The sequence below is a fragment of the Moschus berezovskii genome, chromosome 11 (assembly GCF_049115385.1).
Source record: "Moschus berezovskii isolate FMDL1 chromosome 11, NW_MosBer_1.0, whole genome shotgun sequence".
Classification (NCBI taxonomy): domain Eukaryota; kingdom Metazoa; phylum Chordata; class Mammalia; order Artiodactyla; family Moschidae; genus Moschus; species Moschus berezovskii.
In genome coordinates, this window is record NC_142470.1 from 103,239,696 (window position 1) to 103,262,775 (window position 23,080).

Consider the following 23,080-nt stretch of genomic DNA (forward strand, 5'->3'; position numbering starts at 1 on the left):
TGGAGATGAGTTTGAGTGAACTCTGGGAGTTGGTGATGGACAGGGAGGCCTGGCATGCTGTGATTCACGGGGTCGAAAAGAGTCGCATACGACTGAGCGACTGAACTGAACTGATACTGGGTTGGGAAGAACCCCTGGAGGAGGGTATGGCTACCCACTCCAGTATTCTTGCCTGGAGAACCCCATGGACAGAGGAGCCTGGTGGGTTACAGTCCATGGGGTAGCAAACATTGGGCCAGGACTGAGCAACTAACACTTTGACTTTTTTTTTTTCATACCTTGACAAGGGGGTGACATCCTCCAGACTGTTAGTCAAGGGCGGGGGGCGCTGTTGAAAAGGCCTGGTTGACGGTTCTGTTTTTTTCTTTTCTTTCTTTTTTAACCAGGTAGGCTGATTAGGAATGCTGGGAGGCACCCCAAACTCAAGCACTTTTGCCTTTTTCCACTTCCGGATTTTTTTTCATTTTTCCAAGTTTTGTTTTTTTTTTGTCGTTCTCAAACACCCAACCTGTCTCATGGATGGTGACCTGGTGGGATAATGTTTGGCCACAAGTCTCTCCGTCATTTCCTGGGATACACTCTCGCGGAGTTTTGGGGAGGTGGTGGGTGTGGGACTGAAATTCGGCCGCAAGGTCCACGCGTGGGGCCGGGTCCTCGGGTCTCTGGCCCCGCCTCCCTGCGCCTCCCCTTGGTCAACGCGGCGCCGCGCGCACGGCGGGGACGGCGGCGGGGGCGCGCAGAGCCGGGCAGGAGCGCGCACGGCGCTGACCGGCGCGGGGGCGGCGGCGGCCTCGCCCCCAGAGAGAGCTTCGCGAAGAAGTCTTCCTCCTTCCGGCGCCGCCGCCGCCACATTCCCGGCCGGGAGGGCCGGTGCCGGCGCCCAGGCCTCCGGGCCGGGTTCCCGCGCTCCCGGGACGCCTGGGCCCCTCGCGCCTCGCCCCCAGGCCCGCGAGGCCCAAGCCGAACTAAGCCCCCGAGACCGCGGAGGGGCCCCGAGGACCCCGACAGCTCAGGCTCCACTGAGGGTGAGCTCCACTGAGGACGCGCGAGAGCGGGGGGTGGGCGTCACGTTCCTCGACCCCTGCCCCACCCCGGGTGGACGGGGAAACGGGGGGAACCGGCTTCTCCTTGCCGGCGACATCCCGGTGTGTTTCGGCGACTTGAGGCCTCCCTCGTTCGTGGAATGAAAGGGGAGAGCCTTCAACACGTTAATTATGCAATAAGGCTGCGTCTTTGCTGGGGATGCTGTAGTCGCGGCATCACCGGTACTCGGTGATCCACAGTTTACTTCTTTCATCCTTGCCTGAGAATTTGCATTTGTCTTTGGGAGCGGAAAGAGGAAGAAAATGTTCCACTTGGGCACAGGGGGCATGCAGAGATGAGAGAGAGGGGCCAGGAAAGAAGGACCACATGCAGTTTTCTAAGTGCACAATTAAGCACGTCTCCGGTGGATGGACCTGGAGGAGGGAATTCTTGCTTGGAGAATCCCATAGCCAGAGGAGCCTGGCAGGCTTCAGTCCACAGGGTCGCAAAGAATGGGATGCGACTGAGCACGCTCGCACTGGTAGGTAGCGGGGAAAAGGATGGTTGGAAAGACGTGTGTCCTGCCAGGTAGGCTCCAGGGTGCCCTCAGCTCAAATTTGGACATAAGAGGGGCCAGTCAGAAGTTGGAGGTGGAGGCATAAATTTCGGCACGTCTGGACCGGAAGATGAACCAGATCTTCCGAAAGCTGCCTTATTATTTTCCAAGTCTGCGAAAGGCAGGAGAAAGGGCCAGCCACTGAGTGGAAAACAGTCCAGCCAGGTTCTGGTTAGCTGAGCCCGAGGATCGAGGATCGTCACAAAGGGGTTTTTTGTCTGAAACACCCGAAGTCAGGGACTTTGGGTCATTGGTCAGTTCTCACTGTCAGAGTGAAGAATGTCTCAGATTTTCTTAAAACCAGGCAGCTCTGCTCCAGGCTTATTCACTCTTTTCATTGGCTGGGTTAAGAAGAGACACGAAGACTGAAACGGTCTTCTCTCTCTTTTTTTTCTCCATTATAATTAGGGCATAGTTCATCTTGGTCGAAATAGGAATTTCAGCATGGAAAAAACAGAATCTTTCCATCTTTGCTCTTGACCCTCAAGAATAAAAATCTCCAAGAAATACCTGAGAGAGAAATTCTCTTCTCCCCTGGAATGGAAACTGGACTTCTTGCAGAACTGAACAAAGAAAGGGAGGAGTTAGTTACTATCCTGGGTAATTCTCAGTTATATTTAGATCATTTTTCAAATGTTTGAGGTTATGTGATAGAATAGAAACGGGAGAAAGGCGGATGAGAGAAAAGGGCCCAAAGGATCTCAGAAGCCAAGAGAGTAGTTTGTCTTGATGCAGGTCCAGAAGAATCTGCAAGTGAGTACATATAGCTTAATCCTCCCATCCTTGTCATATGAAATTGCTTTTCATGTTAATATTGAGGTCATAAGCATAGAAGAAAGCATAGGTAGACTTCTCTGAGCATCCCAGACTGCTTGCGCTGCATTGTGTTTTCAGTGAGTTGGATGTTTATTTTGCCAGCTCACTCTATTAAATCTGTAATCTCTAACTCCATGAGTTTGGTTTGCTCCAGTTATTCATTCATGATATGACATCTGCCTAGAATTTGCCAGGTCGTTGAAGCTTGACGAAATACAAAACCCCCCGAAAATCTTGCCTTGAAAGATTTGATCATTTTATACAGAAATCCTTTACCCAATATCAAACATATAAAAGTGGTATAATAGGGTTTTATTATTTTTGCTCCAAAAATTATTTCATTTTCATACTAAATTACACGGAAGAATCTTTTAAACAGCTAGCTCTTTTGGTACATTTAGAATAATTTATTCATTTACCAAGCCATCCCCAAAGATAACCCCTCTCTGTAAGAGACTTGGTATGGGAAATATACTCAAATAACCTAAGTGGTTAGCTGTTAATACTGGTTAACTGTTTTCCAAGTATAAAGCAAGTTGTGTTCAGTAAGTTGATCTTGTAACTTTTAATGGTGCTTATTTGTTGTTTTTTGTTAATTGTCCCACACAGTTACAGGAGAAACCAAGAACCTCAGGCAAAGCAAATGCTGCAAGGAAATGTGGATCAGGCTCAGGAGGTATGGACACCTCACCAGTTATCTGAAATCCATGTCATGTAATAGCATTTTCCATTCTTGCTCATATGGAGATTTTCAGAAGCTTAAACTCGTAAACAGGAGTTTTCTTAGAAATGTATTCTTAACCATAATGATAATAGGAGTGCCCTCTTAGGCAGGGGCTTTCCAGGTTGTGCAGTAGTGAATAATCTGCCTGCCAATGCAAGAGACGCCAGTTCAGTCTCTGTGTTGGGAAGATCCTCTGGAGGAGGAAATGGCAACCCACTCCAGTATTCTTGCCTAGAAAATTCCAAGGACAGAGGAGCTTGGTGGGCTACAGTCATGCACATACGCAACTTAGGCAGGGCATTAGATGAGTTTAGTATCTGTAGAAAGCAGTGCGTGGCCTGCGGCGCCCTCTGCAGACGTGTTTGCTGTTTGTCATCATCATTAATGAGAATCTATCTTCACCTCTTGTGGGTTCTCCATCTGCCAGAGAGAAGAGTGTGTTTCCTTCTGGGTCACTAAGGATGAGCAATCATTCTGAGACAGGAAATTGTGCATGGCCAGACTCTTTTTGTGACGTTTCCTTTAGTGTCTGGATAGGTTTTGAATGAGTGTTTTAAACACTGAACCCCAGGCAGGGAATCCTTTCCTCAGGGCACATGTGTGGTGGGAGCAGGGGTCCCGGAGTTGGTTTCCATCTCGGTGAAGGGCCCTGGGCAGGACTTCATCCGGCCACTCCCCTGTCCTGCTCACTCCTCGCCGCTCTGGCAATTCTGGACCCAGACTGAGCTCCTTGCCCTCCCCTTGTTGAGCATCTTCTCAACATAGTCTCCTCCCAGGTCCCTCTTCATCCCTCAGCCTCCTGTGTTATTAACCATGTCACTTAGCGCCCGTGTGATCTCGGACATTAATGGCTCTGTCTGTGTCCCGTCTGCCTCTATTAGAACAGAGCCCCAGGAGAGCAGGGTACATTGGTTGCTGGATTCCCAGAGCCTGGAATGGCTCCTGGCTCAGAGTAATGAATGACGTTTGGGGGAAAGCTGTTTTGTGGTCTCTTTAAACATCATCTCCTTCCTCTGTCCAGTTGTCCATCCCTCTGTCTCCTTCCCATTCAAGGAGCTGAATGGGTGCTAACTCCTGGGTTTCTATCTCTGATGTCCCCAGGGCCCCTCTCTCATTTTGCTTACTTGGAGATTCCTTTCTAATTCCCTTTGCTCAAGCTCATTTACTCTCCCCCATCCACATAAGAAATCACTGGAAAGGTCGTCTTTTTCTTTCTTTCTGTGTTTTCATAGAACATGTATTTTTGGTTTCAGCGCCTGTGTCTTTAACTTACGTAAATGGCACTGTGTCATATATCTTATTCTGTTCTTGCTGTATTCCTTTTGCACTGCGGTTTTGAGGTTTATCTGTTGCTGTGTGCATACTTGGCCCTGTCTAGAGCAGTAGCTTTTGAAAATTTTTTAACTGTTTTAGAAAGTTAAATGGGCTTATTTACCACAGGATGAGTGATTGTGTGTAGTAAAAGTAGAACTAGGAAAAAAAAACAAGTAGAATTAGATGGTAGGGGGAAGAGGGAGTCAAACATTTTAGCACAAATTCAGAAAGAATGCTTTTGGATGATAGCTCAGACGGGGTGTGTGGGGAGCCACTGGCAGCTGAAAAAATGGATGCTTTCAGACAGCATCGTTTTGAAAGTGCAGGGGGGAGAATTTGCACCAGAGTTGGTAATAGTACCAGAGGCATTGTTAGTTACCACAGATGCGTCATATGGGTGCTGTCTTCCTCGTCACCGAGAGAGAGAGAAACAGATGAGGATTTCTTGCATGTTTAGTGACCTTCCTGCATCCTCGGCCCTGCTTTCCCCATCTGTCCATCATTCTTTATCCTCAGCTTCTGCCCTGTGGGTCAAGAGCTGGCCTCCTGGCCTGATACCTTGACACTTGCAAATCCCTCATCATGGTCTGAAGTAGGGAGGCTCTACAGACAGCTGGGCTGTGTCTCCCTGCACTGGGTGCACAGTTAGGCTCACCTCTGTCACCTGCAAGAGGTATCTCGGGAGCTGTCTTCACTCCTTGAACAAAGGAGAGTTAAATACAGAAAGTGTCCGGCTTTTGAAAGGCCATTTGTCCCCTGACTTCAGGGGTGGGGAGAGGACTGTCTGTGGGGTCAGGCCTTAGCCTCTCTGCAGACAGAAATGGTGAGCCTTGAGCCCGTCGCTCTTGGACAGGAAGCAGACCCGTGGGGAGTTTGTGTGTTCAAGGAAACACTGCAGTCGCTGGGCAGGCAAAGAGGAGCTGGGACTATGGGGATTTGGAATGATTTTCTTTTTGTTTAAAAAAAGTGGGGCAAATTATGCTGATTTTTCCAAGGTCAGCGCAGAATTCTACAGGGGCTAGTTACCTGTAGCTGGGAAGGCTAAAACAGGAGTAAATGGGAAGAGTGACAGAGGTCTTTTTTTGTGTTTATCACTTTTATTTATTTTTAATTGGGGAATAATCATGTTACAATGTTGTGTTGGTTTCTGCTGCAAAACGGCGTGAATTAGCCATAGGTATACATATATCCCCTCCCTATCGGACCTCCCTCCCTTCTAGATCGTCACAGAGCACCGAGCTGAGCCCCCTGTGCTACGCAGCTGTTATCTGTTTTATGCATGGTAGTGTACATATGTCAAGGACGTCTTTGTTTTCACTGAACCAGTCAATTCTGAAGGAAATCAACCCTGGAATATTCTTTAGAAGGACTAATACTGATTGGCCACCTGATGTGAAGAGCTGACTCATTGGAAAAGACCCTGATGCTGGGAAAGACTGAGGGCAAGAGGAGAAGGGGACGACAGAGGATGAGATGGTTGGATGGTATCACCGACTCGATGGACATGAGTTTGAGCAAACTCTGGGAGACAGTGAAGGTCAAGGAAGCCTGGGGTACTGCAGTCCATGTGGTCACAAGGGGTCGGACACGACCTACTGCCTGAACAACAGCAAACCTCTTTAATGCTGCGTCGAGCTTTATCCAGCGCTTGCAAATCCCACATAATGGTTCGCCCAGGTTCGTCCTCACCGGTTTGCCTGCATCCTTCACCTCAGGTCTGCACTGTCTTGGCTCAGGTGTTCTTGGGGCCCAGGACGTTGCTGTAGCTTTTTTTTTACTTACTTATTTTTAATTGAGGGATAAGTGGTTTACAGTAATCTGTTAGTTTCTGCCATACGTTAACGTGAATCAGCCATACACATGTCCTCTCCCATCTCCCGCCGCTCCCCACCCCACTGTCACGGAGCCCCAGTTTAGCTCCCTGAGTCATACAGCAGATCCGCACTGGCTATCTGTTTTACATGTGGTAGTGTGTATGTTTCCACGCTGCTCGCTCCATTCATCCCACCCTCTCCTGCCCCTGCCCCTGCCCAGTGGTCTGCTCTCCAAGTCTGCATCTCCTTTTGTTGTTCAGCCCCTCATCGTGTCTGACCCTTTGTGACCCCGTGGACTGTAGCCCACCAGGCTTCTCTGCCCCTGGGATTCTCCAGGCAAGAACACTGGAGTGGGTTGCCATTTCTTCCTCCAGGGGTCTTCCCGACCCAGGGATTGAACCCGAGTCTCCTGCACTGGCAGGCAGTTCTTTAGAGCCACCTTTCTGGATATGTGGAAATTAAATAGGAAGGTCACAGAGGGTGCCGAGGGACTGGTCAGTCTCTGCTCCTAGCGGGCCTGCTCCTGGGCAGCTGGTCCTGTGGTGCAGGTTCTTACCTAACCCTAGTGACCATCCTGGAAGGAGGGGGCCTTGACTCAGAGACGGGAGCTGCAGCCTTGGGAGCGTGAGTGACCGTGCGAGTCCCAGAGCTGGCGAGTGCTGGGAGGTCCCAGAGGAGGAGGGGCAGGAGGGGACAGAAAGACCCTGTGGAGATAGACCAGCTGCTTGAGGAGGTCAGAGAGGGAGCGCGTTCCTCTTGTTGGGTGGTGCCAGAGAAAACACAGGACACCCTGCTAAACTGGAAATTCAGAGAAACAGCGAGTAACTTTTAAAAGTATTAAGTGTGTCCCATGCAATATCAGGAGCATATTTATACTAAAGTACTGAAAAATTGGGGCTTCCCTGGTGGCTCAGACAGTAAAGAATTTGCCTGCAGTGCAGGAGACCTGGGTTTGATTCCTGGGTTGGGAAGATCCCCTGGAGAAGGGAAGGGCTACCCACTCCAGTATTCTTGCCTGGAGAATCCTGTGGACAGAGGAGTTTAACTTAACTGGAAAATTAGCGTTTACTCTGAAATGGAAACTTCGTGGAGCATCCTGTGTGTTTATCTGTTTAACGTGGCAGCTGTACCAGCTTGTTGTTCAGTCACTCAGTGGTGTCTGACTCTGTGACCCTGTGGACTGCAGCAGCCAGGCTTCCCTGTCCTTCACTGTCTCCGGGAATTTGCTCAAACTCATGTCTGTTGATTTGGTGATAAGTTCCAACCATCTCATTCTCTCTTGCCCCCTTATCCTCCTGCCTTCAATCTTTCCCAGCATCAGGGTCTTTTCTAATGACTCGACTGTTCGCATCAGGTGGCCAAAATTTTGGAGCTTCAGCTTTAGCATCAGTCCTTCCAATGGATATTCAGGGTTGATTTCCTTTAGGATTGACTAATTTGATCTCTTTGCTGTCCAAGGGACTCTCAAGAGTCTTCTCCAGCACCACAGTTCAAAAGCATCAATTCTTTGGCAGTCAGCCTTCTTTATGGTCCAGCTCTCACATACATGCATGACTCCTAGAAAAACCATAGCCTTGATTGTTTGTACCTCTGTAGGCAGAGTGACATTTCTGCTTGTTATATGCTGTCTAGGTTTGTCATAAGTTTATTTCCCAAGGAGCGACCGTTTTGTAATTTCATGGCTGCAGTCACCATCCGTGGTGGTTTTGGAGCCTAAGAAAATAAAGTCTGTCACTGTTTCCATTTATTCCCCCTCTGTTTCTACCAGGGGACTCTGGGAAAACAATGCACCTGCTTTGTGGGGACTTGAGGGTGAAGGTACAGATGCAGGCCAGGTGGTGGGGGCAACCCCCCTCTTAAGCTGGAGAGGCCCTTGGGGGTGGGAATTCAGAGTCACAGTGAGGTCTAGGAGGCAGGGATCTGTCGTGGAGACAGGTGGAGAGCTGACAGCCGGGCCCTGGTGTGCTCTGTCCACCAGTGCACACAGGCTCTCTGAAGTCATCTGCCATTGGCAGACGGTCTGTGTGGAATAGACCATCTCCATGATGAACAGGCCTGTCAGCTGATGGAAACTAACCCAGCCTAGTGTGGTCTCTCTTTGTGGCTGGGTCTGGCTTCAAGAAGTCTTGTGTTAAAGGTGACATGTGAATAAAGAGACTTTTTTGTCTCTCTTGCCAAGAATTGAGTGCAGCTTCCAGTTCTTCTGTGTCCCCTGCAGCAGCATGTGGCTCGTGTGACCCACTGAGGACCCAAGTGCCCCACGTTGCTCCCATGTGGCGATAACATGAGAAACGCCCACCCCCAAGGCTCCTCCCAGGCCCTGGCAGGCAAGTGCATGGAGCTGGACGCTCCAGAGTTCATTTCTAGGGTTCCAGAGATTCCCTACATCTCTACAGGGCTTCCTGGGTGGCACTAGTGATGAAGAATCCACCTGCCAATGCAGGAGACGCAAGTTTAACCCTGGTCGAGAAGATCCCCTGGAGAAGGGATTGGCAACCCACTCCAGTTTTCTTGTCTGGGAAATCCCATGGACAGAGGACCCTGCTGGGCTACAGTCCATGGGTTCGCGAAAGAGTCGGCCATGACCAAGCACACATGCACCACACTTCATTTCTGTAGGTGTGGCTGAACCTTGTCAACAAGGGGATTTTAAACACAACCTGCTTGGAATTTTCTCAGGATGGTGTCTGTCTTCTGAGACTTAGCCACAGCAAAAGTCCAGCCCAAAGTGAGCCCCCTCACGCCCTGGCTTCCAGGCATTGGCAGGTGCCTGGGCCAGAGTCGGCAGGCTCAACTGCAGAAGTAAAGGCTTATTGTGTGTTCTAAAGCCAAATAGAAATGGCTCCTTCCCATTAAAATTTGATTTATTATGAACTTTATATTGCACGCGTGCACAATCACATCTGACTCTGCAAAGCCATGGACGGTAGCCCGCCAGGCTCCTCTGTCCATGGGATTTCCCAGGCAAGCATACTGCATGGATTACCATGTCCTTCCTCGGGGTCTCTTCCTGACCCAGGGATCAAACCTGCATCTCTTGCATTTCCTGCATTGGCAGGCGGGTCTTTTACTGCTCGCACCACCTGGGAAACCCATCAACTTTATAAATTGTTGTCAATTAAAAATATAATGTTACCAAGTTCAAATACCCATGGTATCAATAGAAAAAAATTTTTAAACGTTTATATAGAGGCTGTTAACTGAAATTGCCTGTTCTTTTTATTATCTTCGGCATAATTGATTTATGTGTAAGCAGCAGGGCCACTTGGCTTGTGTTTTCCAGGAAGAATCGCTGAATGGCTGACATTTGACAACATGCACCACCAGTGGCTTCTGTTGGCCGCGTGCTTTTGGGTGATTTTCATGTTCATGGTGGCCAGCAAGTTCATCACGCTGACCTTCAAAGACCCTGACGGTAGGTATGCCGCCTCGTGGAAAGGATTTGGCGAATTCAGACCTTGCGGTGATACTGCTCCTGGATGCCTGCCCCGATGAGCAGTGACAGAGAATCATAGTACTCTTACGCCAGAAGGAGGTTGTTGTGTCCAAGTGACGTGCCGAGGCTTGAAAGGGAAGGTAGACAGGGATGCAGGGGTCCTCGCCCATCACCTCCCCTGGGGCGGGGGGACACACTCTCCTTAGGGGCTGCTTCGGTGTCCTCCTCTCAGGCTCCGGGTTTGGGGACCAGCCCTGCTTGGTGTCCTGGTGAGATGCTGCCTGCTGGGGGCACTGTGTTTGAAGGTCACCTTCAGGGCCCTGGAAGGCAGTTGGTGTAAATAGATGTGTGCTGGGATTTTTAACCCCCCGTTGACTCGATGTCAGATGAGGACCTGTTAAGAGCACCCAACCCAGTCTTTGAAGAGCTGTGTCTGGTTCACACCCTTGTCCATTGCTTGGGCCTTACTGTTTTTCTCTGCGAAGTGAGCATCCTCCCTGCTCTGATAGCTCCAAGCCCGACCCCAGCACAGTGAGGCCCTGAGAGTGACCTGTGAGGAGGTGCTGGGTGTGACTGAGGAGCTGCGTGGACGGTCATTTGAACCCCAAGGCGACGACTCCTTCAGGGATGGTGAGAGGCCAGGCGCCCCGGAAGGGCTCATGAGTAGCTGTAGACTGGCCTGGGGACAGCAGCCTGACAGGGAGGAGTTGCAGGGTATGTTTATTCCACGCAGGGTCTGACACGTCCACTTGCGGGGGTGGCCCTTCCCTTAGGGAAGGGAAGTAGAAAAGGATCCCATGGCTTGTTTTCCTGATTCCCTCCAACGGGCTCTGGGCCCTGCTCGCTCTGGAGAGCCCCCCAGCTTCCCTGACTGTGCAGAGGCTGCCCGACGCCCCACCCTGCCTCCATGCTCCCTGTAGAGGCGCAAGGTGGGAAGGCAGATGGGCAGGCAAGAGAACGAGGCGCTGAAATTAGCCCCGAGCGTGGCTCTCAGCCTGGCACTTTCTGTCCTGGGTTGGAGTTTATTTCACTCGTGTTCAGTGTTTTTGCTCTTGACCCAGGAGCGCACTGTGAGCTGGCATCACCAGGGAGTCACGATGTGCAGGGGTGTCCCGTGCGGTCAAGGCCACCTGTGTAAGGCGGGTGCCGATCCCTGGCCCCAGCGTTCAGGGAGCTCGGCGTCCACAGGCGGCTCCTTCCAGCTCTGTCCCCCCGGGAGGTGAGCTTTGTCCCAGCTTCCCAGTCAGCGGGTGAGGGGGCTTGCTTCTGGCTTCCCTGTTCTATTTTTAATCATTTGTTTTGTGCTGGGTCTCCCTTGCTTTGCAGGTTTTTCTCTAGTTGCCAGCAGGGGCTGCTGTTCACTGGGCTGGTTTCCCTTGTTGCTCTAGGGCATGCGAGCTTCACAAGTTGTCGCACAGGGGCTTAGTTGCTCCACTGCACGTGGGCTCTTCCTGGACGGGGGGGTCAAACCCGTGTCCCCTGCACTGGCAGGCAGATTTTTGCCCACTGTGCCACCAGGGAAGTCCTGTGCCTCCCTATTCTCAGTGACTCCCTACCACCCAGTGGAGAGGAAGAGCATGTTTGTCTTGAGTTGTGGTTTAAAGCTGTGTGTGTGCGTGCGTGTCTCTCTTTGGCTCAGCAGTGAAGCCACAGTGATGTCTGTGGCAATGACTCAGTGCGGTTAACAGACTTCGGTGCTGTTTTGAACTAGCCTTTGTCCTAGGGAAATAAATCCCATTCAGAGGTGGGAAATTGACGGCATGGTATGTGGGCACTTGAACTCAGAAGCAACATCCTTGTGAATCTTGTGGGTAGGCGTAGATGCTGATTTTCTTGCTTCTGTTTGACCTCTTCTTCCAATCTTCTGCCTCAGCTCAGCTGCCAGCCGCTTAAGGGCGGAACCCATGATGCGACGTCTGCATCCCCTCTATCCAGTGTGTGATGCAGTGGGTACCCTGGGCAGCTGGACACACAGAGAGGTCAGGGGATGAGGGGATGCGGTCACATCTAGAAAAGCAAGGCAGTACTGCACCTGGCAAATGTCGGGACATTTTGTAAAGCAAATATGATGCTGCCTCTAAGGAAAGTGAGCTCATATGTTCTGACGCCTGGTCATAACTGTTGATCACCCTTGGGCCTGGCGCTGGTGCCTTGCCCCTGAGGGTTGGGGAGGGGTGTGTGATCTTTGGCCACAGTGGTAACAGCGGGCATCCAGTGAAAATAAACAGTTGTGGGCAGCAACTGAAAAGCAAAACCAGACATTGAGTTGTGCTGTCGGTTTTATTAGAATCTAGTTGAATTTGGCTTGAGGAAAGTTGGGGAGCAAATACCAGTTCACAGTAAAAGAAGCTGTTAAGAATTGGTAGATGGCTGGCCGGTGTGTATAGCTGGCAGGGGAGCTGTCCTGTAGCTACCAAGGTCATTCTCGATGCTCTTGAGTGTGTGAAGTTGACACTTCTCAGAAATTCACTAGTAAGTCAGTTGTTTAGAATTCAGACTACATCTTACATCTAGAATGGCACCAAGGAAGCTTAGGCTTCTAGGAACCCACGTGGCCCATGGCAGAGCCGAGCATCGCTGTGCGGCTCCCAGACATGGGCTCGTGAGGTGACCGGGCCTGAGTGGGAGGTGATGTTCCCCCGAGCACGTGGGTGCTTGGATATGAGACTGAGGAGGACGGGAGGGCAGACGCTGGCCTTCTCGCCCTCTGGGTGCGTTTCAGAGCCTGGTGGCCCAGGGCACTGCCTCTGTCTTCATACCATCCCAGGCCTCACAGCAGGTGCAGAATGGCTCCTGTGCACAGCTCTGGCTAGGGCTGCATTTCTACTCAAACGCAGGAGAAAGGAAGAAACAATTTCCTTGGGATTCACAGAGGTGTGTGGCCAAGATTTCTACTGGAGTCAGAGAGCTCAGAGGTGTGAGGGATGGGAGATGGGTTATTTTCACTGATGGGTTTCCAGGAGGATGGGTTTCTCCCCGCTGGGCAAGGAGGACGTCAGGCTGGTGCCTGTTCTCAGCGGGGCTGGCTAGGGATTGGGAGGTGGGGAGTGGGGGTTGAGGTGGAGACTTGGGGGTGCAGTTTAACAGCCAGACTGAAGTAGGGGATGCAGTGAAGCCTGCAGAGTATTGGTGGTAATGACCCAAGAGGAGTAGGTTTTGATGTTTATAACAAAAGTGAAATGTGCCTTTGCTTATTCTTTATTAGGCTGATTTCTATGCTTTTTTTGATAACTATTTTTTTTCATTCTAATTCTGTATTTAGGCTTGCAAAATTTAGAAAGCAAATGTTTCTTTGATTGTAGAGATTTGAAAATTTTTTTCAAATTCTACCCAAAGGTTTCCCCCAAATCAGTTTGTTGCAGATGCTTACTGTGCTCTAGCATTTTGTAAGGTCTCTTCTAGTTGAATATCAATTCCCGTGTTGAATAGTCGCTCATTCGTGTCCGACTCTTTGCAGCCTGTGGACTGCAGCCCACCAGGCTTCTCTATCGAACTTCCAGGCAAGAGTACTAGAGTGGATTGCCACTTCCTTCTCCGGGGATCTTCCCGCTCCAGGGGTTGGACCCATGTCTCCTGCATTGGCAGGCAGGTTCTTTACCACTGCACCACCAGGGAAACTGTCAATTCCCACATGTTTCAAAAATAATGTGTAAGCACTAACCTGACTGCTGACTTAAATTTTGTCCAATTAAACCTTTAATTTTGAGATCACTAGTGTCACTCGCAGTTGTAAGTACGTAAGACAGAGGGTCCTTTATACCCTTGTTTCTTTTGCTCGGGGGTGATGCATTGCAAAACCGTAGTGCAGAGTCACAGCTGGGGTATTGACAAGGATGCAGTGCATCTTCATCACCGCAGAGATTCCTTGAGTTGTCCTTTTATAGCCACTCCTCTCTCCCCAACCTGCAGCCCCTCTCTCCCCAACCCTGGCCTTGGTAACCACTGATCTGTTCTCCTGTCCATAATTTTGTCCTCTCAGGAACGTTGTGTATGTGACCATGGTTACCTGGAAATTCATCTAGCTTATTGTGTGTATCAATAATTCATTCCTTTTTAGTGCTAAGCAGTATTCCATGGTTTGGATGTACCAGTCTTTGATTAACGACTTAGGTGTGAAGGGAGAACTGAGTTGTTTCTGTTTGGGGCTGTTATAAATAAAACTGCTGTGAACATGTGCATTAAGTGCTTTGTTTTGGTCGTGCTTGATTTTGGTTGCTGCATATGGGTTTTCTCTGGTTGCTGCCATCAGGGGCTGCTCTGTCGCTGTGAGCGGTCTTCTCGTTGCAGTGGCTTCTCTTGTTGCTGAGCATGGGCTCTAGGCACCCCGGCTTCAGTCGTTACAACTCACAGGTCTAGAGCACACGCTCCCTACTTGTGGTCCATGGGCTTATTTGCTGTGTCTCATGTGGGATTTCCCCCGACCAGGGATTTAACCTGTGTCCCCCCCGTGTTGGCAGCCGGTTCTTACCCACTGGACTACCAGAGCAGTCCCATGTACAGGTTTTTTGTGACATAAATTTTTATTTCTCTGGGATAAATGCCTAGGAGTGGGTCATACAGTAGTTGAAGACTTAGTTTTTAAGAGTGGCTACATCTTTTTGCCAGAGAAGGCAATGGCAAGCCACTCCAGTACTCTTGCCTGGGAAATCCCATGGACGGAGGAGCCTGGTAGGCTGCAGTCCATGGGGTTGCTAAGAGTCGGACACGACTGAGCGACTTCACTTTCACTTTTCACTTTCATGCATTGGAGAAGGAAATGGCAACCCACTCCAGTGTTTTTGCCTGGAGAATCCCAGGGACGGCGGAGCCTGGTGGGCTGCCGTCTTGTGGGGTCGCACAGAGTCGGACACGACTGAAGTGACTTAGCAGCAGCAGCGGCATCTTTTTGCATTTCTTTGCATCCTCCAGCATTTGGGGTTTTCACTTTTGTTTCAGGCATTTTGGTAGGTGTCCCGGTGCCTCACTGTGGTTTGCGTTTGCCTGATGGCCGATGGCCGATGGCATTGCACCTGCTCCTGGGTTCGTGCACCACCGCAGAGCCTCTTCCGTGACGTGTCTGTTGCTGTTTTGCCCGTTTTCAGTTAGATGCTTTGCATTTTTGCTGTGATTTGAGACTTCTTTCTGTGCTTTAGATCCCAGTCCTCGGTCGGACGTGTGGTTTGCAGACACTTTCTTAGTCTGCAGCTTGTCATTCCAGCCGCTTCACAGGGTCTTCTGCAGAACAAAAGTTTTAAGTTTTGATGAGATACGGTTTATCAATTTTTCTAAGTATTTACATTTATGCTTTTTAAAGAACTTTTATAGTTTTATGTTTCACATTTAAATGCTGATCCATTTTGAGTTTGTTCTTGAATAAAGACTGAGGTTTAGGGTAATGCTCCTTTTGTGCTTCGGGGTGTCCAGGTCCTTGGGTCCATTTGTTAAGAAGATGCTCCTTGTGCGCCTTGTCAGCCATCACTTGGATGTGTGTGTTTGGGTCTCTTTCTGGGGTCTCTGGGCTGTGGCACTGCTCTGTGTGTCTGCTCCTCCATGGGAAGACGTTTTAACCTCTCTGTCTGCTAGTCTATAGCGCCAAGCAGGAGTTTCTGTTTCTGACTGCCATGCCCGATGCGGGGAGGTCGCCAGGAGAGACGCACTTCCCTGAGGAACTGAAGGTGAGCACTGCCAGGCCCTGGCGCTGACCCCCACTGCCCGTTCTTCCCAGAGCGTCTCCCTCTCACCTGCTTTCCCCTGCAGCCCCAAGGGGGTCTCCCATCATCGGACTTCTTGGAACAGAACCAGGGCCGTTGAGCACCATTACCTGCTCATGGCGGCTAAACTCCTGGTACCCTGATGCGACTGCCAGGCACTGCCCTCCACGTGTCTCAGGCTGCATTTCAGAGAAGCAAAATTGTGTGCTCAGCACTGAGAAAGTGGAATGATGGCTCCTGCCTTTGAAAAACCCATACTGAGTGGCCTAAGGCATTTTCTTAACTTAATAAACCAGGTACACCAGGGTACCAGGTTATCTTAAACAGCTGCCATCTGTGTAGACAGCAGGTCCTTAGGTGTGGCTCACACGCTTACACTTGGGTTTCATGGAGGTGGGGAGCAAAGGAGCAGAGCTGGCCTCCCTAAAGTTCCTGAATGATGAGGACCCTGCCTTTGCCAGGGTATCAAGGGCCCTGGTGCAGTCAGCACAGTGCCAGGCGGACAGACAGCCCACCTGGCCCCTTGGGGTGTCCAGGCTGAGGTTGAGGAGAGACAGGGTCAGCGGCCTCTGGCGGCTCGGTGGTCTGGCGCATCCACAGCCTGAACCCTGGGCCCCTGAAACTCACACCTGCCGTCCAGCTGTTTCTGCTGGTCAGCCCCTGCCTCCGCAAGTGAACGCCCAGCACAAGGGCAGGGCAGGGCTCCTCCCACAGGCACTCATGACACCCCGGTGCCTGTTCCGCCTCTGTTCCCTGCAGCCAACGGGGAAGATGCTGGTTGAGCCCCTGGTCTACACGCAGCGCCTGGAGCTCATGAGGAACGTGTGCAGGGAGGATGCTCTGAGGAACCTGTCCCACACCGCCGTCTCCAAGTTTGTCCTCGACCGGATTTTCGTCTGTGACAAGCACAAGATTCTCTTCTGCCAGACCCCCAAAGTGGGCAACACTCAGTGGAAGAAAGTGCTCATTGTACTGAATGGTGTGTGCAGTGCTGGGTGAGGCCCGTCCTGCCCGGACCTCAGGCTCTGTGGGGAGGGGGTCGGAGGGGCTGGGGAGGGCAACTCACAGACAGCTTGCTGGTGTTTTTCCTTGTTTTGGCCACGCTGTGTGGCATGTGGGATCTTAGTTCTCTAACCAGGCCTCAATCCCGTGCCTCCTGCAGTGGAAGTGAGGAGTCTTAACCACTAGACCACCCGGGAATTCCCTGGTGTTTTTCCTATTCCTGTCTCACATTAGATATTGGCAGGGTTCACCCAGGCAGTCCACACCCACCATCAGGGCCTTCTGGCTCCCTCCAGTTCTGCCTGCCGCCCCCGCCTCTCAGGTTGATCCCTTTTCTTTTCTTCAGAGTCATTGCACTGATTCTTGAGTCTCTCACTCTGTTTTAGGAGGTCGAGGCTCTGCACTCACCGAGTCACCTGGCAGCTGCCCTCACCTCTGCTCTCCCATGTGGAGAAGGACCCACAGCCAGTGCCCGGGCTGGGGTGACCCCTGCCAGTGGGTCTGGGGGTCTCCCCACCCACAGTCAACCCCATCTTATAACAAGCAGCCATGTTCAGAGGATTTAACTGACTTGCTTCAGGAAACATAGTGTTCACTTGGGAGCAAATTAAATCACTGGAAAGTGCCCTCGTGCTCTGCACGTTTTGATTCCTCACCCCTGTTTTCAGATGCTGTGTTTGTTTGTTTAAACTCTAGTTACTCTGAACCGACCCAAGATAATTATGGGCTCTATTAAATTCAGCTTCAAAAGAAAAATAATCATAATGGATAGCAGCGTGACTCCCAAATCAAGAATCAGACCTCAGAGCCCCATGGGATGTGGGCCTGGGGTCTGCGTCCCCTGCCCCCTGGGCCTACTGCTGTTCTCAGAGGTAGTGGTTAGAGCTGCTGTCATTTGACCTTTTCACTGGCTGATTGGGGAAGGAAAGGAGACACTTGCTTTATCTTCTGGTGGTCATAAGCATGCTTCTGGAGTAATCTGACAGTACGTTGGCTGTTAACATTGGAGAATGAGGTTATAGATCAAATTTAAAACAACAAATGTACCAAAGTCTTACACATTTGCTGCCACAGTATGAAGCGTTTGTCTTTGAAGAAGAATCCTTTGTGAGCAGGACACAAACGGAAGCAGTTTGCCAGTGCATATGTGGGCTTCCCAGGTGGCACCCGTGGTAAAGAAACCGCATGCCAGTGCAGGAGACATGAGACATGGATTCCATCCCTGGGTCAGGAAGATGCCCTGGAGGAGGGCACGGCAGCCCACTGCGGTATTCTTGCCTGGAGAGTCCCATGGACAGAGGAGCCTGGCAGGCTACAGTCCGTGGGGTCGCAGAGAGTCAGCGAGGACTGCAGCGACTGGGCACAGGAGGAGGACGACAGTCCTGAGACTGCCTTCTCTTGTCCCTGGACGCGCCTGCCAGGCGACGAGTGCCAGAGCAGGTCCAGGAGCAAACCCATAGAGCTGGCCCTTACGTCAGCCCCTTGGGAGTAGATGGGACATCCTGCTTGTTTACAGCCATCCGTTCTCAGTGCTTCGGACAGGGTTCTGGATCAGGTTCAAATATTCTGCAGCGACTGCAGCCCCTGCTTCGAAGGCCCAGCAGAGGCCCTTCCCTGCCAGACCCTGAGTCTAACAGGGAAGGATTAACACACAGGTGGATGTGACGGGTGGCGAGGCCTTGACTAGCACCCCAGCACACTGACACTTTATTTCCATTTTCCTGAGTTGAGAAATGAGTGAACACCTACCCAGCCCCCCAACCCTAGGAGGAGCCCCCAGGTTCCATCGGCAGCCTGGATCCACCGTGTGGCTCTTGGTCCTGCCCTGCCTCCTCTGGTGCTCCTTGGCCGCCTCTGAGCCCGGCTTCATCTGCATCACTTCACCCCCAAGCGTCAGCCTGATGGATCCAGCACCAGACATGGTGGCCGCTTGCCAGCCTGGAGGCTGTGAGGTTACCAGAAGCCTCTTAGGCCTGGGTGCTCTGGCGCTGGGAGCGATGGAGCAGATCAGCCGGGTGCTGCACGGTCCTGCTCCTCTGATGTTCGCCCCCAGTTTCAGAGGAGAGGAAGTGTTTCCGGTTTCAGGCAGTGACCTTTCTTACATGGCAGATTGAGCCTCATTCAGGTGCTCGTACCTGCAGGCCTAACTCCCTCTTCCTGACTCCTCCGTTTCCTCCCGTTGGCTCCTGGGTCACCAAAAGCTTCTCTTCAGTCTCACCCTGCCACAGGAGCAGTTGGAATTTGGAGTCGAGACCTAAACGTGGATACTGAGGGATGGTTTGTGGGGAGCGTGGACCTGCATTCTGAGATGGGCATCTCTGTTTAAGGGCAGCAGTGGCCAACTTAAGAGGCGACCAGACCAACACACCTTCTCCCCACCCCACCCCCCGTTTGCTTCCCAGGAGCCTTCCCTTCCATTGAGGAGATCCCTGAAAACGTGGTGCACGACCATGAGAAGAACGGCCTCCCACGCCTCTCCTCCTTCAGTGATGCTGAAATCCAGAAGCGGTAGGAGTGGAGCAGGGGGAGGGGGGAGGGGCGAGGAGGAGGGAGGCGGGGAGGGTGGCGGAGGGGTGGGGAAAGTGGGATGCTGATAAAAGCCCAGGTTCCACTCCTCTACTCCTTGCCTTACCCAAACAGCTCCAAGAGCTGCTCGTTTGTGTTGGTGAGAGGCAGCCAGGCACACAACCCAGTGTTTAGAGCACTTAAATTCACATCTTTCATGATAATTTCTGAATTTCTCCACCTTAACCTTCATACAGGCCATCAAAATGAAAGTTACATGGCGGTCTTAGTGAAAATGACTGGTCGTTTTGGTTCTGCTTTGCTTTGGTTATGTTTTATGGGTTTCTTTCTGAGCATGACCTTCGTTTCATTAGAAAGGGATTTGGCTTGCATTTCCTCATTTCTCATTTCCTCCCGTAGTGCTGCGTGGGCCTCCCGGGCAGCAGTCCCCTGATGAGTGGCTAGGTGGGCTAGACCCAGCAGAGGTAGAGGGAGACTGGCCTCGCTGACCACAGCCATGATGGCGACTGGCATGCGGAAGACTCCTCAGCTGACTGGACAGTTCTCTTGAGAGCTGTGAAACGGCCCGATAAGACGAGGTTTAAAAGGAACAAGTGCATAGTATGCCAGCCGGTGTCAGGGCACCGAATGGTCTTTGAGCTCCCTTGCTTTTCAGCTACCTCACTTTCATTGCTCTGTCTCTGGTTATTCCCTCTTTCCAACTTGTACAGCCTCAGAAAGTAGGTGCCAAATGCCAAATCAGAGACCGTCCTGAGGGCAGGTGGTCCCGTCTCCCCCTCAGCATTGGTCTTGTGGGGTTTTTGTGAGAGCAGCCGAGCTGAGACCTGCAGCACTGAGCGGGTCCCTGCCCTGGGTGAGTGCATGGGGTCACAGCAGGGTCATCATCGCTCTGCCACTGTCATTACAGGCTCTTCACACAGGTACCCCTGGGCCACCACTGCCCCCTCTGGCAGCTCCCCCAGGCCCTCTTCCTGTCAGCTGGAGCCTGGTGACTCCCCATTTTCTCTTGTCTCCTCTCAGCCCCCATTTTTCCTTCCCCTGGCAATTTTGAATTGAGTTTTTAAAGGTGCACCATTAGAGTCACTCACTTTCTCTGGCTTCCTAGGAAGCCACTTGATCACTTCCTCACTTGATCAAGCTGCTTCCTCGCTTGATCAAGCAGGTTTCTACTTTTTTGGTTTTCTGCCCCAAAACAAAACTTTTAAAAACATTGCTGAAGTTAATATGGGGTAATGGGTTAACAAGAGGATCTGCTTCCAAGGGTGGCTGCGTGAATTAAGTAAGAACTGTGTGCAATGTCCTTGGCACAGGGCCCAGCCTGGTGGCTGCCGTTGCTCCAGCCATCACACTTCACTGTTCCCCGCCTCACAACCTGCAGCCAGCACTACCAGCAGCATTGGATTAACCTCTTCTTTATCTTCCATCTTTTTCTTTAGCTTGAAAACATACTTCAAGTTTTTTATCGTAAGAGATCCTTTCGAGAGACTGATCTCTGCATTTAAGGATAAGTTTGTCCACAACCCCCGCTTTGAGCCTTGGTACAGGCACGAGATCGCCCCCGGCATCATCAGAAAGTACAGGAGGAACCGGACGGAGACCCGGGGCATCCAGTTTGAGGATTTTGTGCGCTACCTGGGTGACCCCAACCACAGGTGGCTGGATCTCCAGTTCGGGGACCACATCATCCACTGGGTGACGTACGTGGAGCTGTGCGCTCCCTGTGAGATCACGTACAGCGTTGTTGGGCACCACGAGACCCTGGAGGACGACGCCCCGTACATCCTCAGAGAAGCCGGCATCGACCACCTGGTGTCCTACCCCACCATCCCCCTCGGCATCACCACATACAACAGAACCAAGGTCGAGCACTACTTCCTGGGCATCAGCAAACGAGATATCCGGCGCCTGTATGCACGGTTTGAGGGGGATTTTAAGCTCTTTGGGTACCAGAAACCCGAGTTTTTGCTAAACTAACGTGTAGGACCATGAGTTCAGATATCTTCGTTAGACCAGAGGCTAACCAGGTGGAGCTCAGGCACAGAAATGACACTTCTTCCGTCTCACTCCTCTTGAAGACTGCCACTCCCTGAGGACCTGGGCACACCTTGCCCAGTGAAGCTGGACCCTGACTGTTATGACATAGTCTGCACATAAGGTGCATGGAGGGTCCTGGCCCCCACCCTCCAGTACCACCGAGCCTCTGCTCTCCCCAGGGTGGTGGGGAGAGCATTAAACATTTGCAGTCAGAGCCGGGGGAAAATCAGACAGCCTTGATCGTCTCCCTCAGTTGTTAGGTACCTGCAGGGCAGGGCAGTCCTGTCTGTCCCCAGGGGACAGCAGGCACAGCACCCAGCACTTTGAAGAGAGGTGGACAAGCTGGTACCCTGCAGACATCCCAGGACCGAGACGGGATCAGATCTGAGTAATAAAGACACTCCTGGCTCTCATCTTGGCCGCCGCTGTCATCACAGAGGCAAACCCTTCTCTCCATGGCTGTCTGGTTCCCGAGAAGTTCAGGAATGACCTGAGGGCGCTCTTCAGCCGTTTGCCTTTTCAGAATACATGCTGTGTGCTGCTCGGCCGGATTTCCACACCTTTACTTGCCAAGTGATTATCTCATTCAGTCCAGGAGATCCCATTTTGTGAAGTGAGGGGAGTGTCCATTCTTCCCTCCTGAGGAAGGGAGCCTTTGGGGGCCTTAAAGGGAGCATGGCCTAGGAAGAGGCAGGGCTGGCCAGGTGCTGGAATTCAGGCTGCCCTGGGCTTGGGCACGTCCTTCCCAGTGACTGCCTCTTGTCTCTGATGGACTCGCGTGGGTGGGCACAGGTCCTCACCCGTCTCCTCCAGGACCAGTCCCTCCTGGGGGCTGAAGGCAGGCACAGGCAGCATGCCAGCATCACCGGATCAGTGCAGTGTACACATTTTAGTCTCTTTTCATCTCAGCAGAATGTGTCCCACCGGGCCCACTTCTGATGATGCCATCATCCTGACCCAAGTTGGATAATCAAATTCACCAGCAATAAAACCTTGGGCCGAGGCACCCCACGTAACGCATCTTCCAGGCGCTGAGGAGCAGCGGGCCACACTAAGCACTTAATGTGCCGCCCGACAGTGAGGCCCCTCAAGATCTGGGACAGTCTCCCTGCAGAGAGTCCCAAGTGTCCAACCAGGCTGCCCAGGGCTCGGGAGCCCAGCTCTTCCTCCAGGCAGCCCCCGCCGTCCCTTTCTTATTGTGACTTCCTGAGTCTGTAAATGTGAAAGTAACATGAAATAAAAAACACGTGCCAACCTGATGCGGGCTGTGGTTCCCAGGGAGGCGCCGTGTGGACTGCGTCCCGAGGGCTGGTGACAGTGTGGGGCATGCGCCCGCCCGCAGCGCGGATGGGGCAGCCTGCGAGGCGGCCTGTCACCTGCAGGGGCTGCAGCACTGTTGTTCTGTCAAGTTTCAGCAGAGTCTTGTTGGAATCCTCTCGTGCCTGATGCACATAATGATTGTTGTTCAGTCGCTAAAGCAAATCCGACTCTTTCGCAACCGCGTGTACCAGCCTACCAGGTTCCTCTGTCCATGGGATTTCTCAGGCAACACTGCAGTGGGTTGCCATTTCCTTCTCTAGGGCATCTTCCCGATCCAGGGCAGATTCCTTACTACTGAGCCACCAGGAATCAGACATAACCTGGGAACAAACTCTCAAAAAGCTCCCAGAGCTGTTCCCCATGTTAGAAGTCAAAGCACAATTACATAAGTTTTTGAGACAGCTGCACATTAAATGATGTATTGTTGACAGTTTACACAATCCAGATCTTGGCCGCTACAAAGTGGTGGATCTGGCAAGATTAAGAAGGAATGTTATCTTTTTAAGGAAAGTTGCTCCTTATGGCTGAGCAGGTATTTTTTCAAATGGGGAGGTGTGGCCAGTGCCCAGTGCAGATACACAGTGCACAGTGGAGGGGAGACGCGATGGCAGAGAAGATATTTTATGCTTCCAAGCCCATTGGACATGCCAAGCCCTGACCCAGGGTTGTGGGGTTCCAGAGCTAAGCAGTATGGAAAGGCAAAAGGATAGGACACTGAAAGATGAACTCCCCAGGTCAGTAGGTGCCGGATATGCTACTGGCGAT

The 23,080-nt window shown here is 51.7% G+C and overlaps 1 protein-coding gene across 5 annotated transcripts; it reads left to right on the top strand.

Moving 5' to 3' along the window:
• The first annotated feature begins 739 nt into the window (after positions 1 to 739).
• On the top strand, positions 740 to 22,317 carry CHST10 (carbohydrate sulfotransferase 10). 5 transcript variants are annotated; one of them, XM_055400450.2, is made up of 8 exons: positions 955 to 1,025; positions 3,065 to 3,131; positions 8,487 to 8,638; positions 9,595 to 9,722; positions 15,306 to 15,397; positions 16,193 to 16,412; positions 18,838 to 18,943; positions 20,398 to 22,317. In XM_055400450.2, the coding sequence occupies exons 3-8, from the start codon at positions 8,592 to 8,594 to the stop codon at positions 20,933 to 20,935; spliced, it is 1,131 nt and encodes a 376-aa protein (XP_055256425.1). In that variant the 5' UTR covers positions 955 to 1,025; positions 3,065 to 3,131; positions 8,487 to 8,591; the 3' UTR covers positions 20,936 to 22,317. The 5 variants fall into 5 exon arrangements, with proteins under 5 accessions (XP_055256429.1, XP_055256427.1, XP_055256425.1 ...); XM_055400451.2 differs by having other exon boundaries at positions 997 to 1,025; positions 8,526 to 8,638; XM_055400452.2 differs by lacking the exon at positions 8,487 to 8,638 and having other exon boundaries at positions 741 to 1,025; positions 9,591 to 9,722; positions 20,398 to 22,315.
• Positions 22,318 to 23,080: the final 763 nt, after the last annotated feature.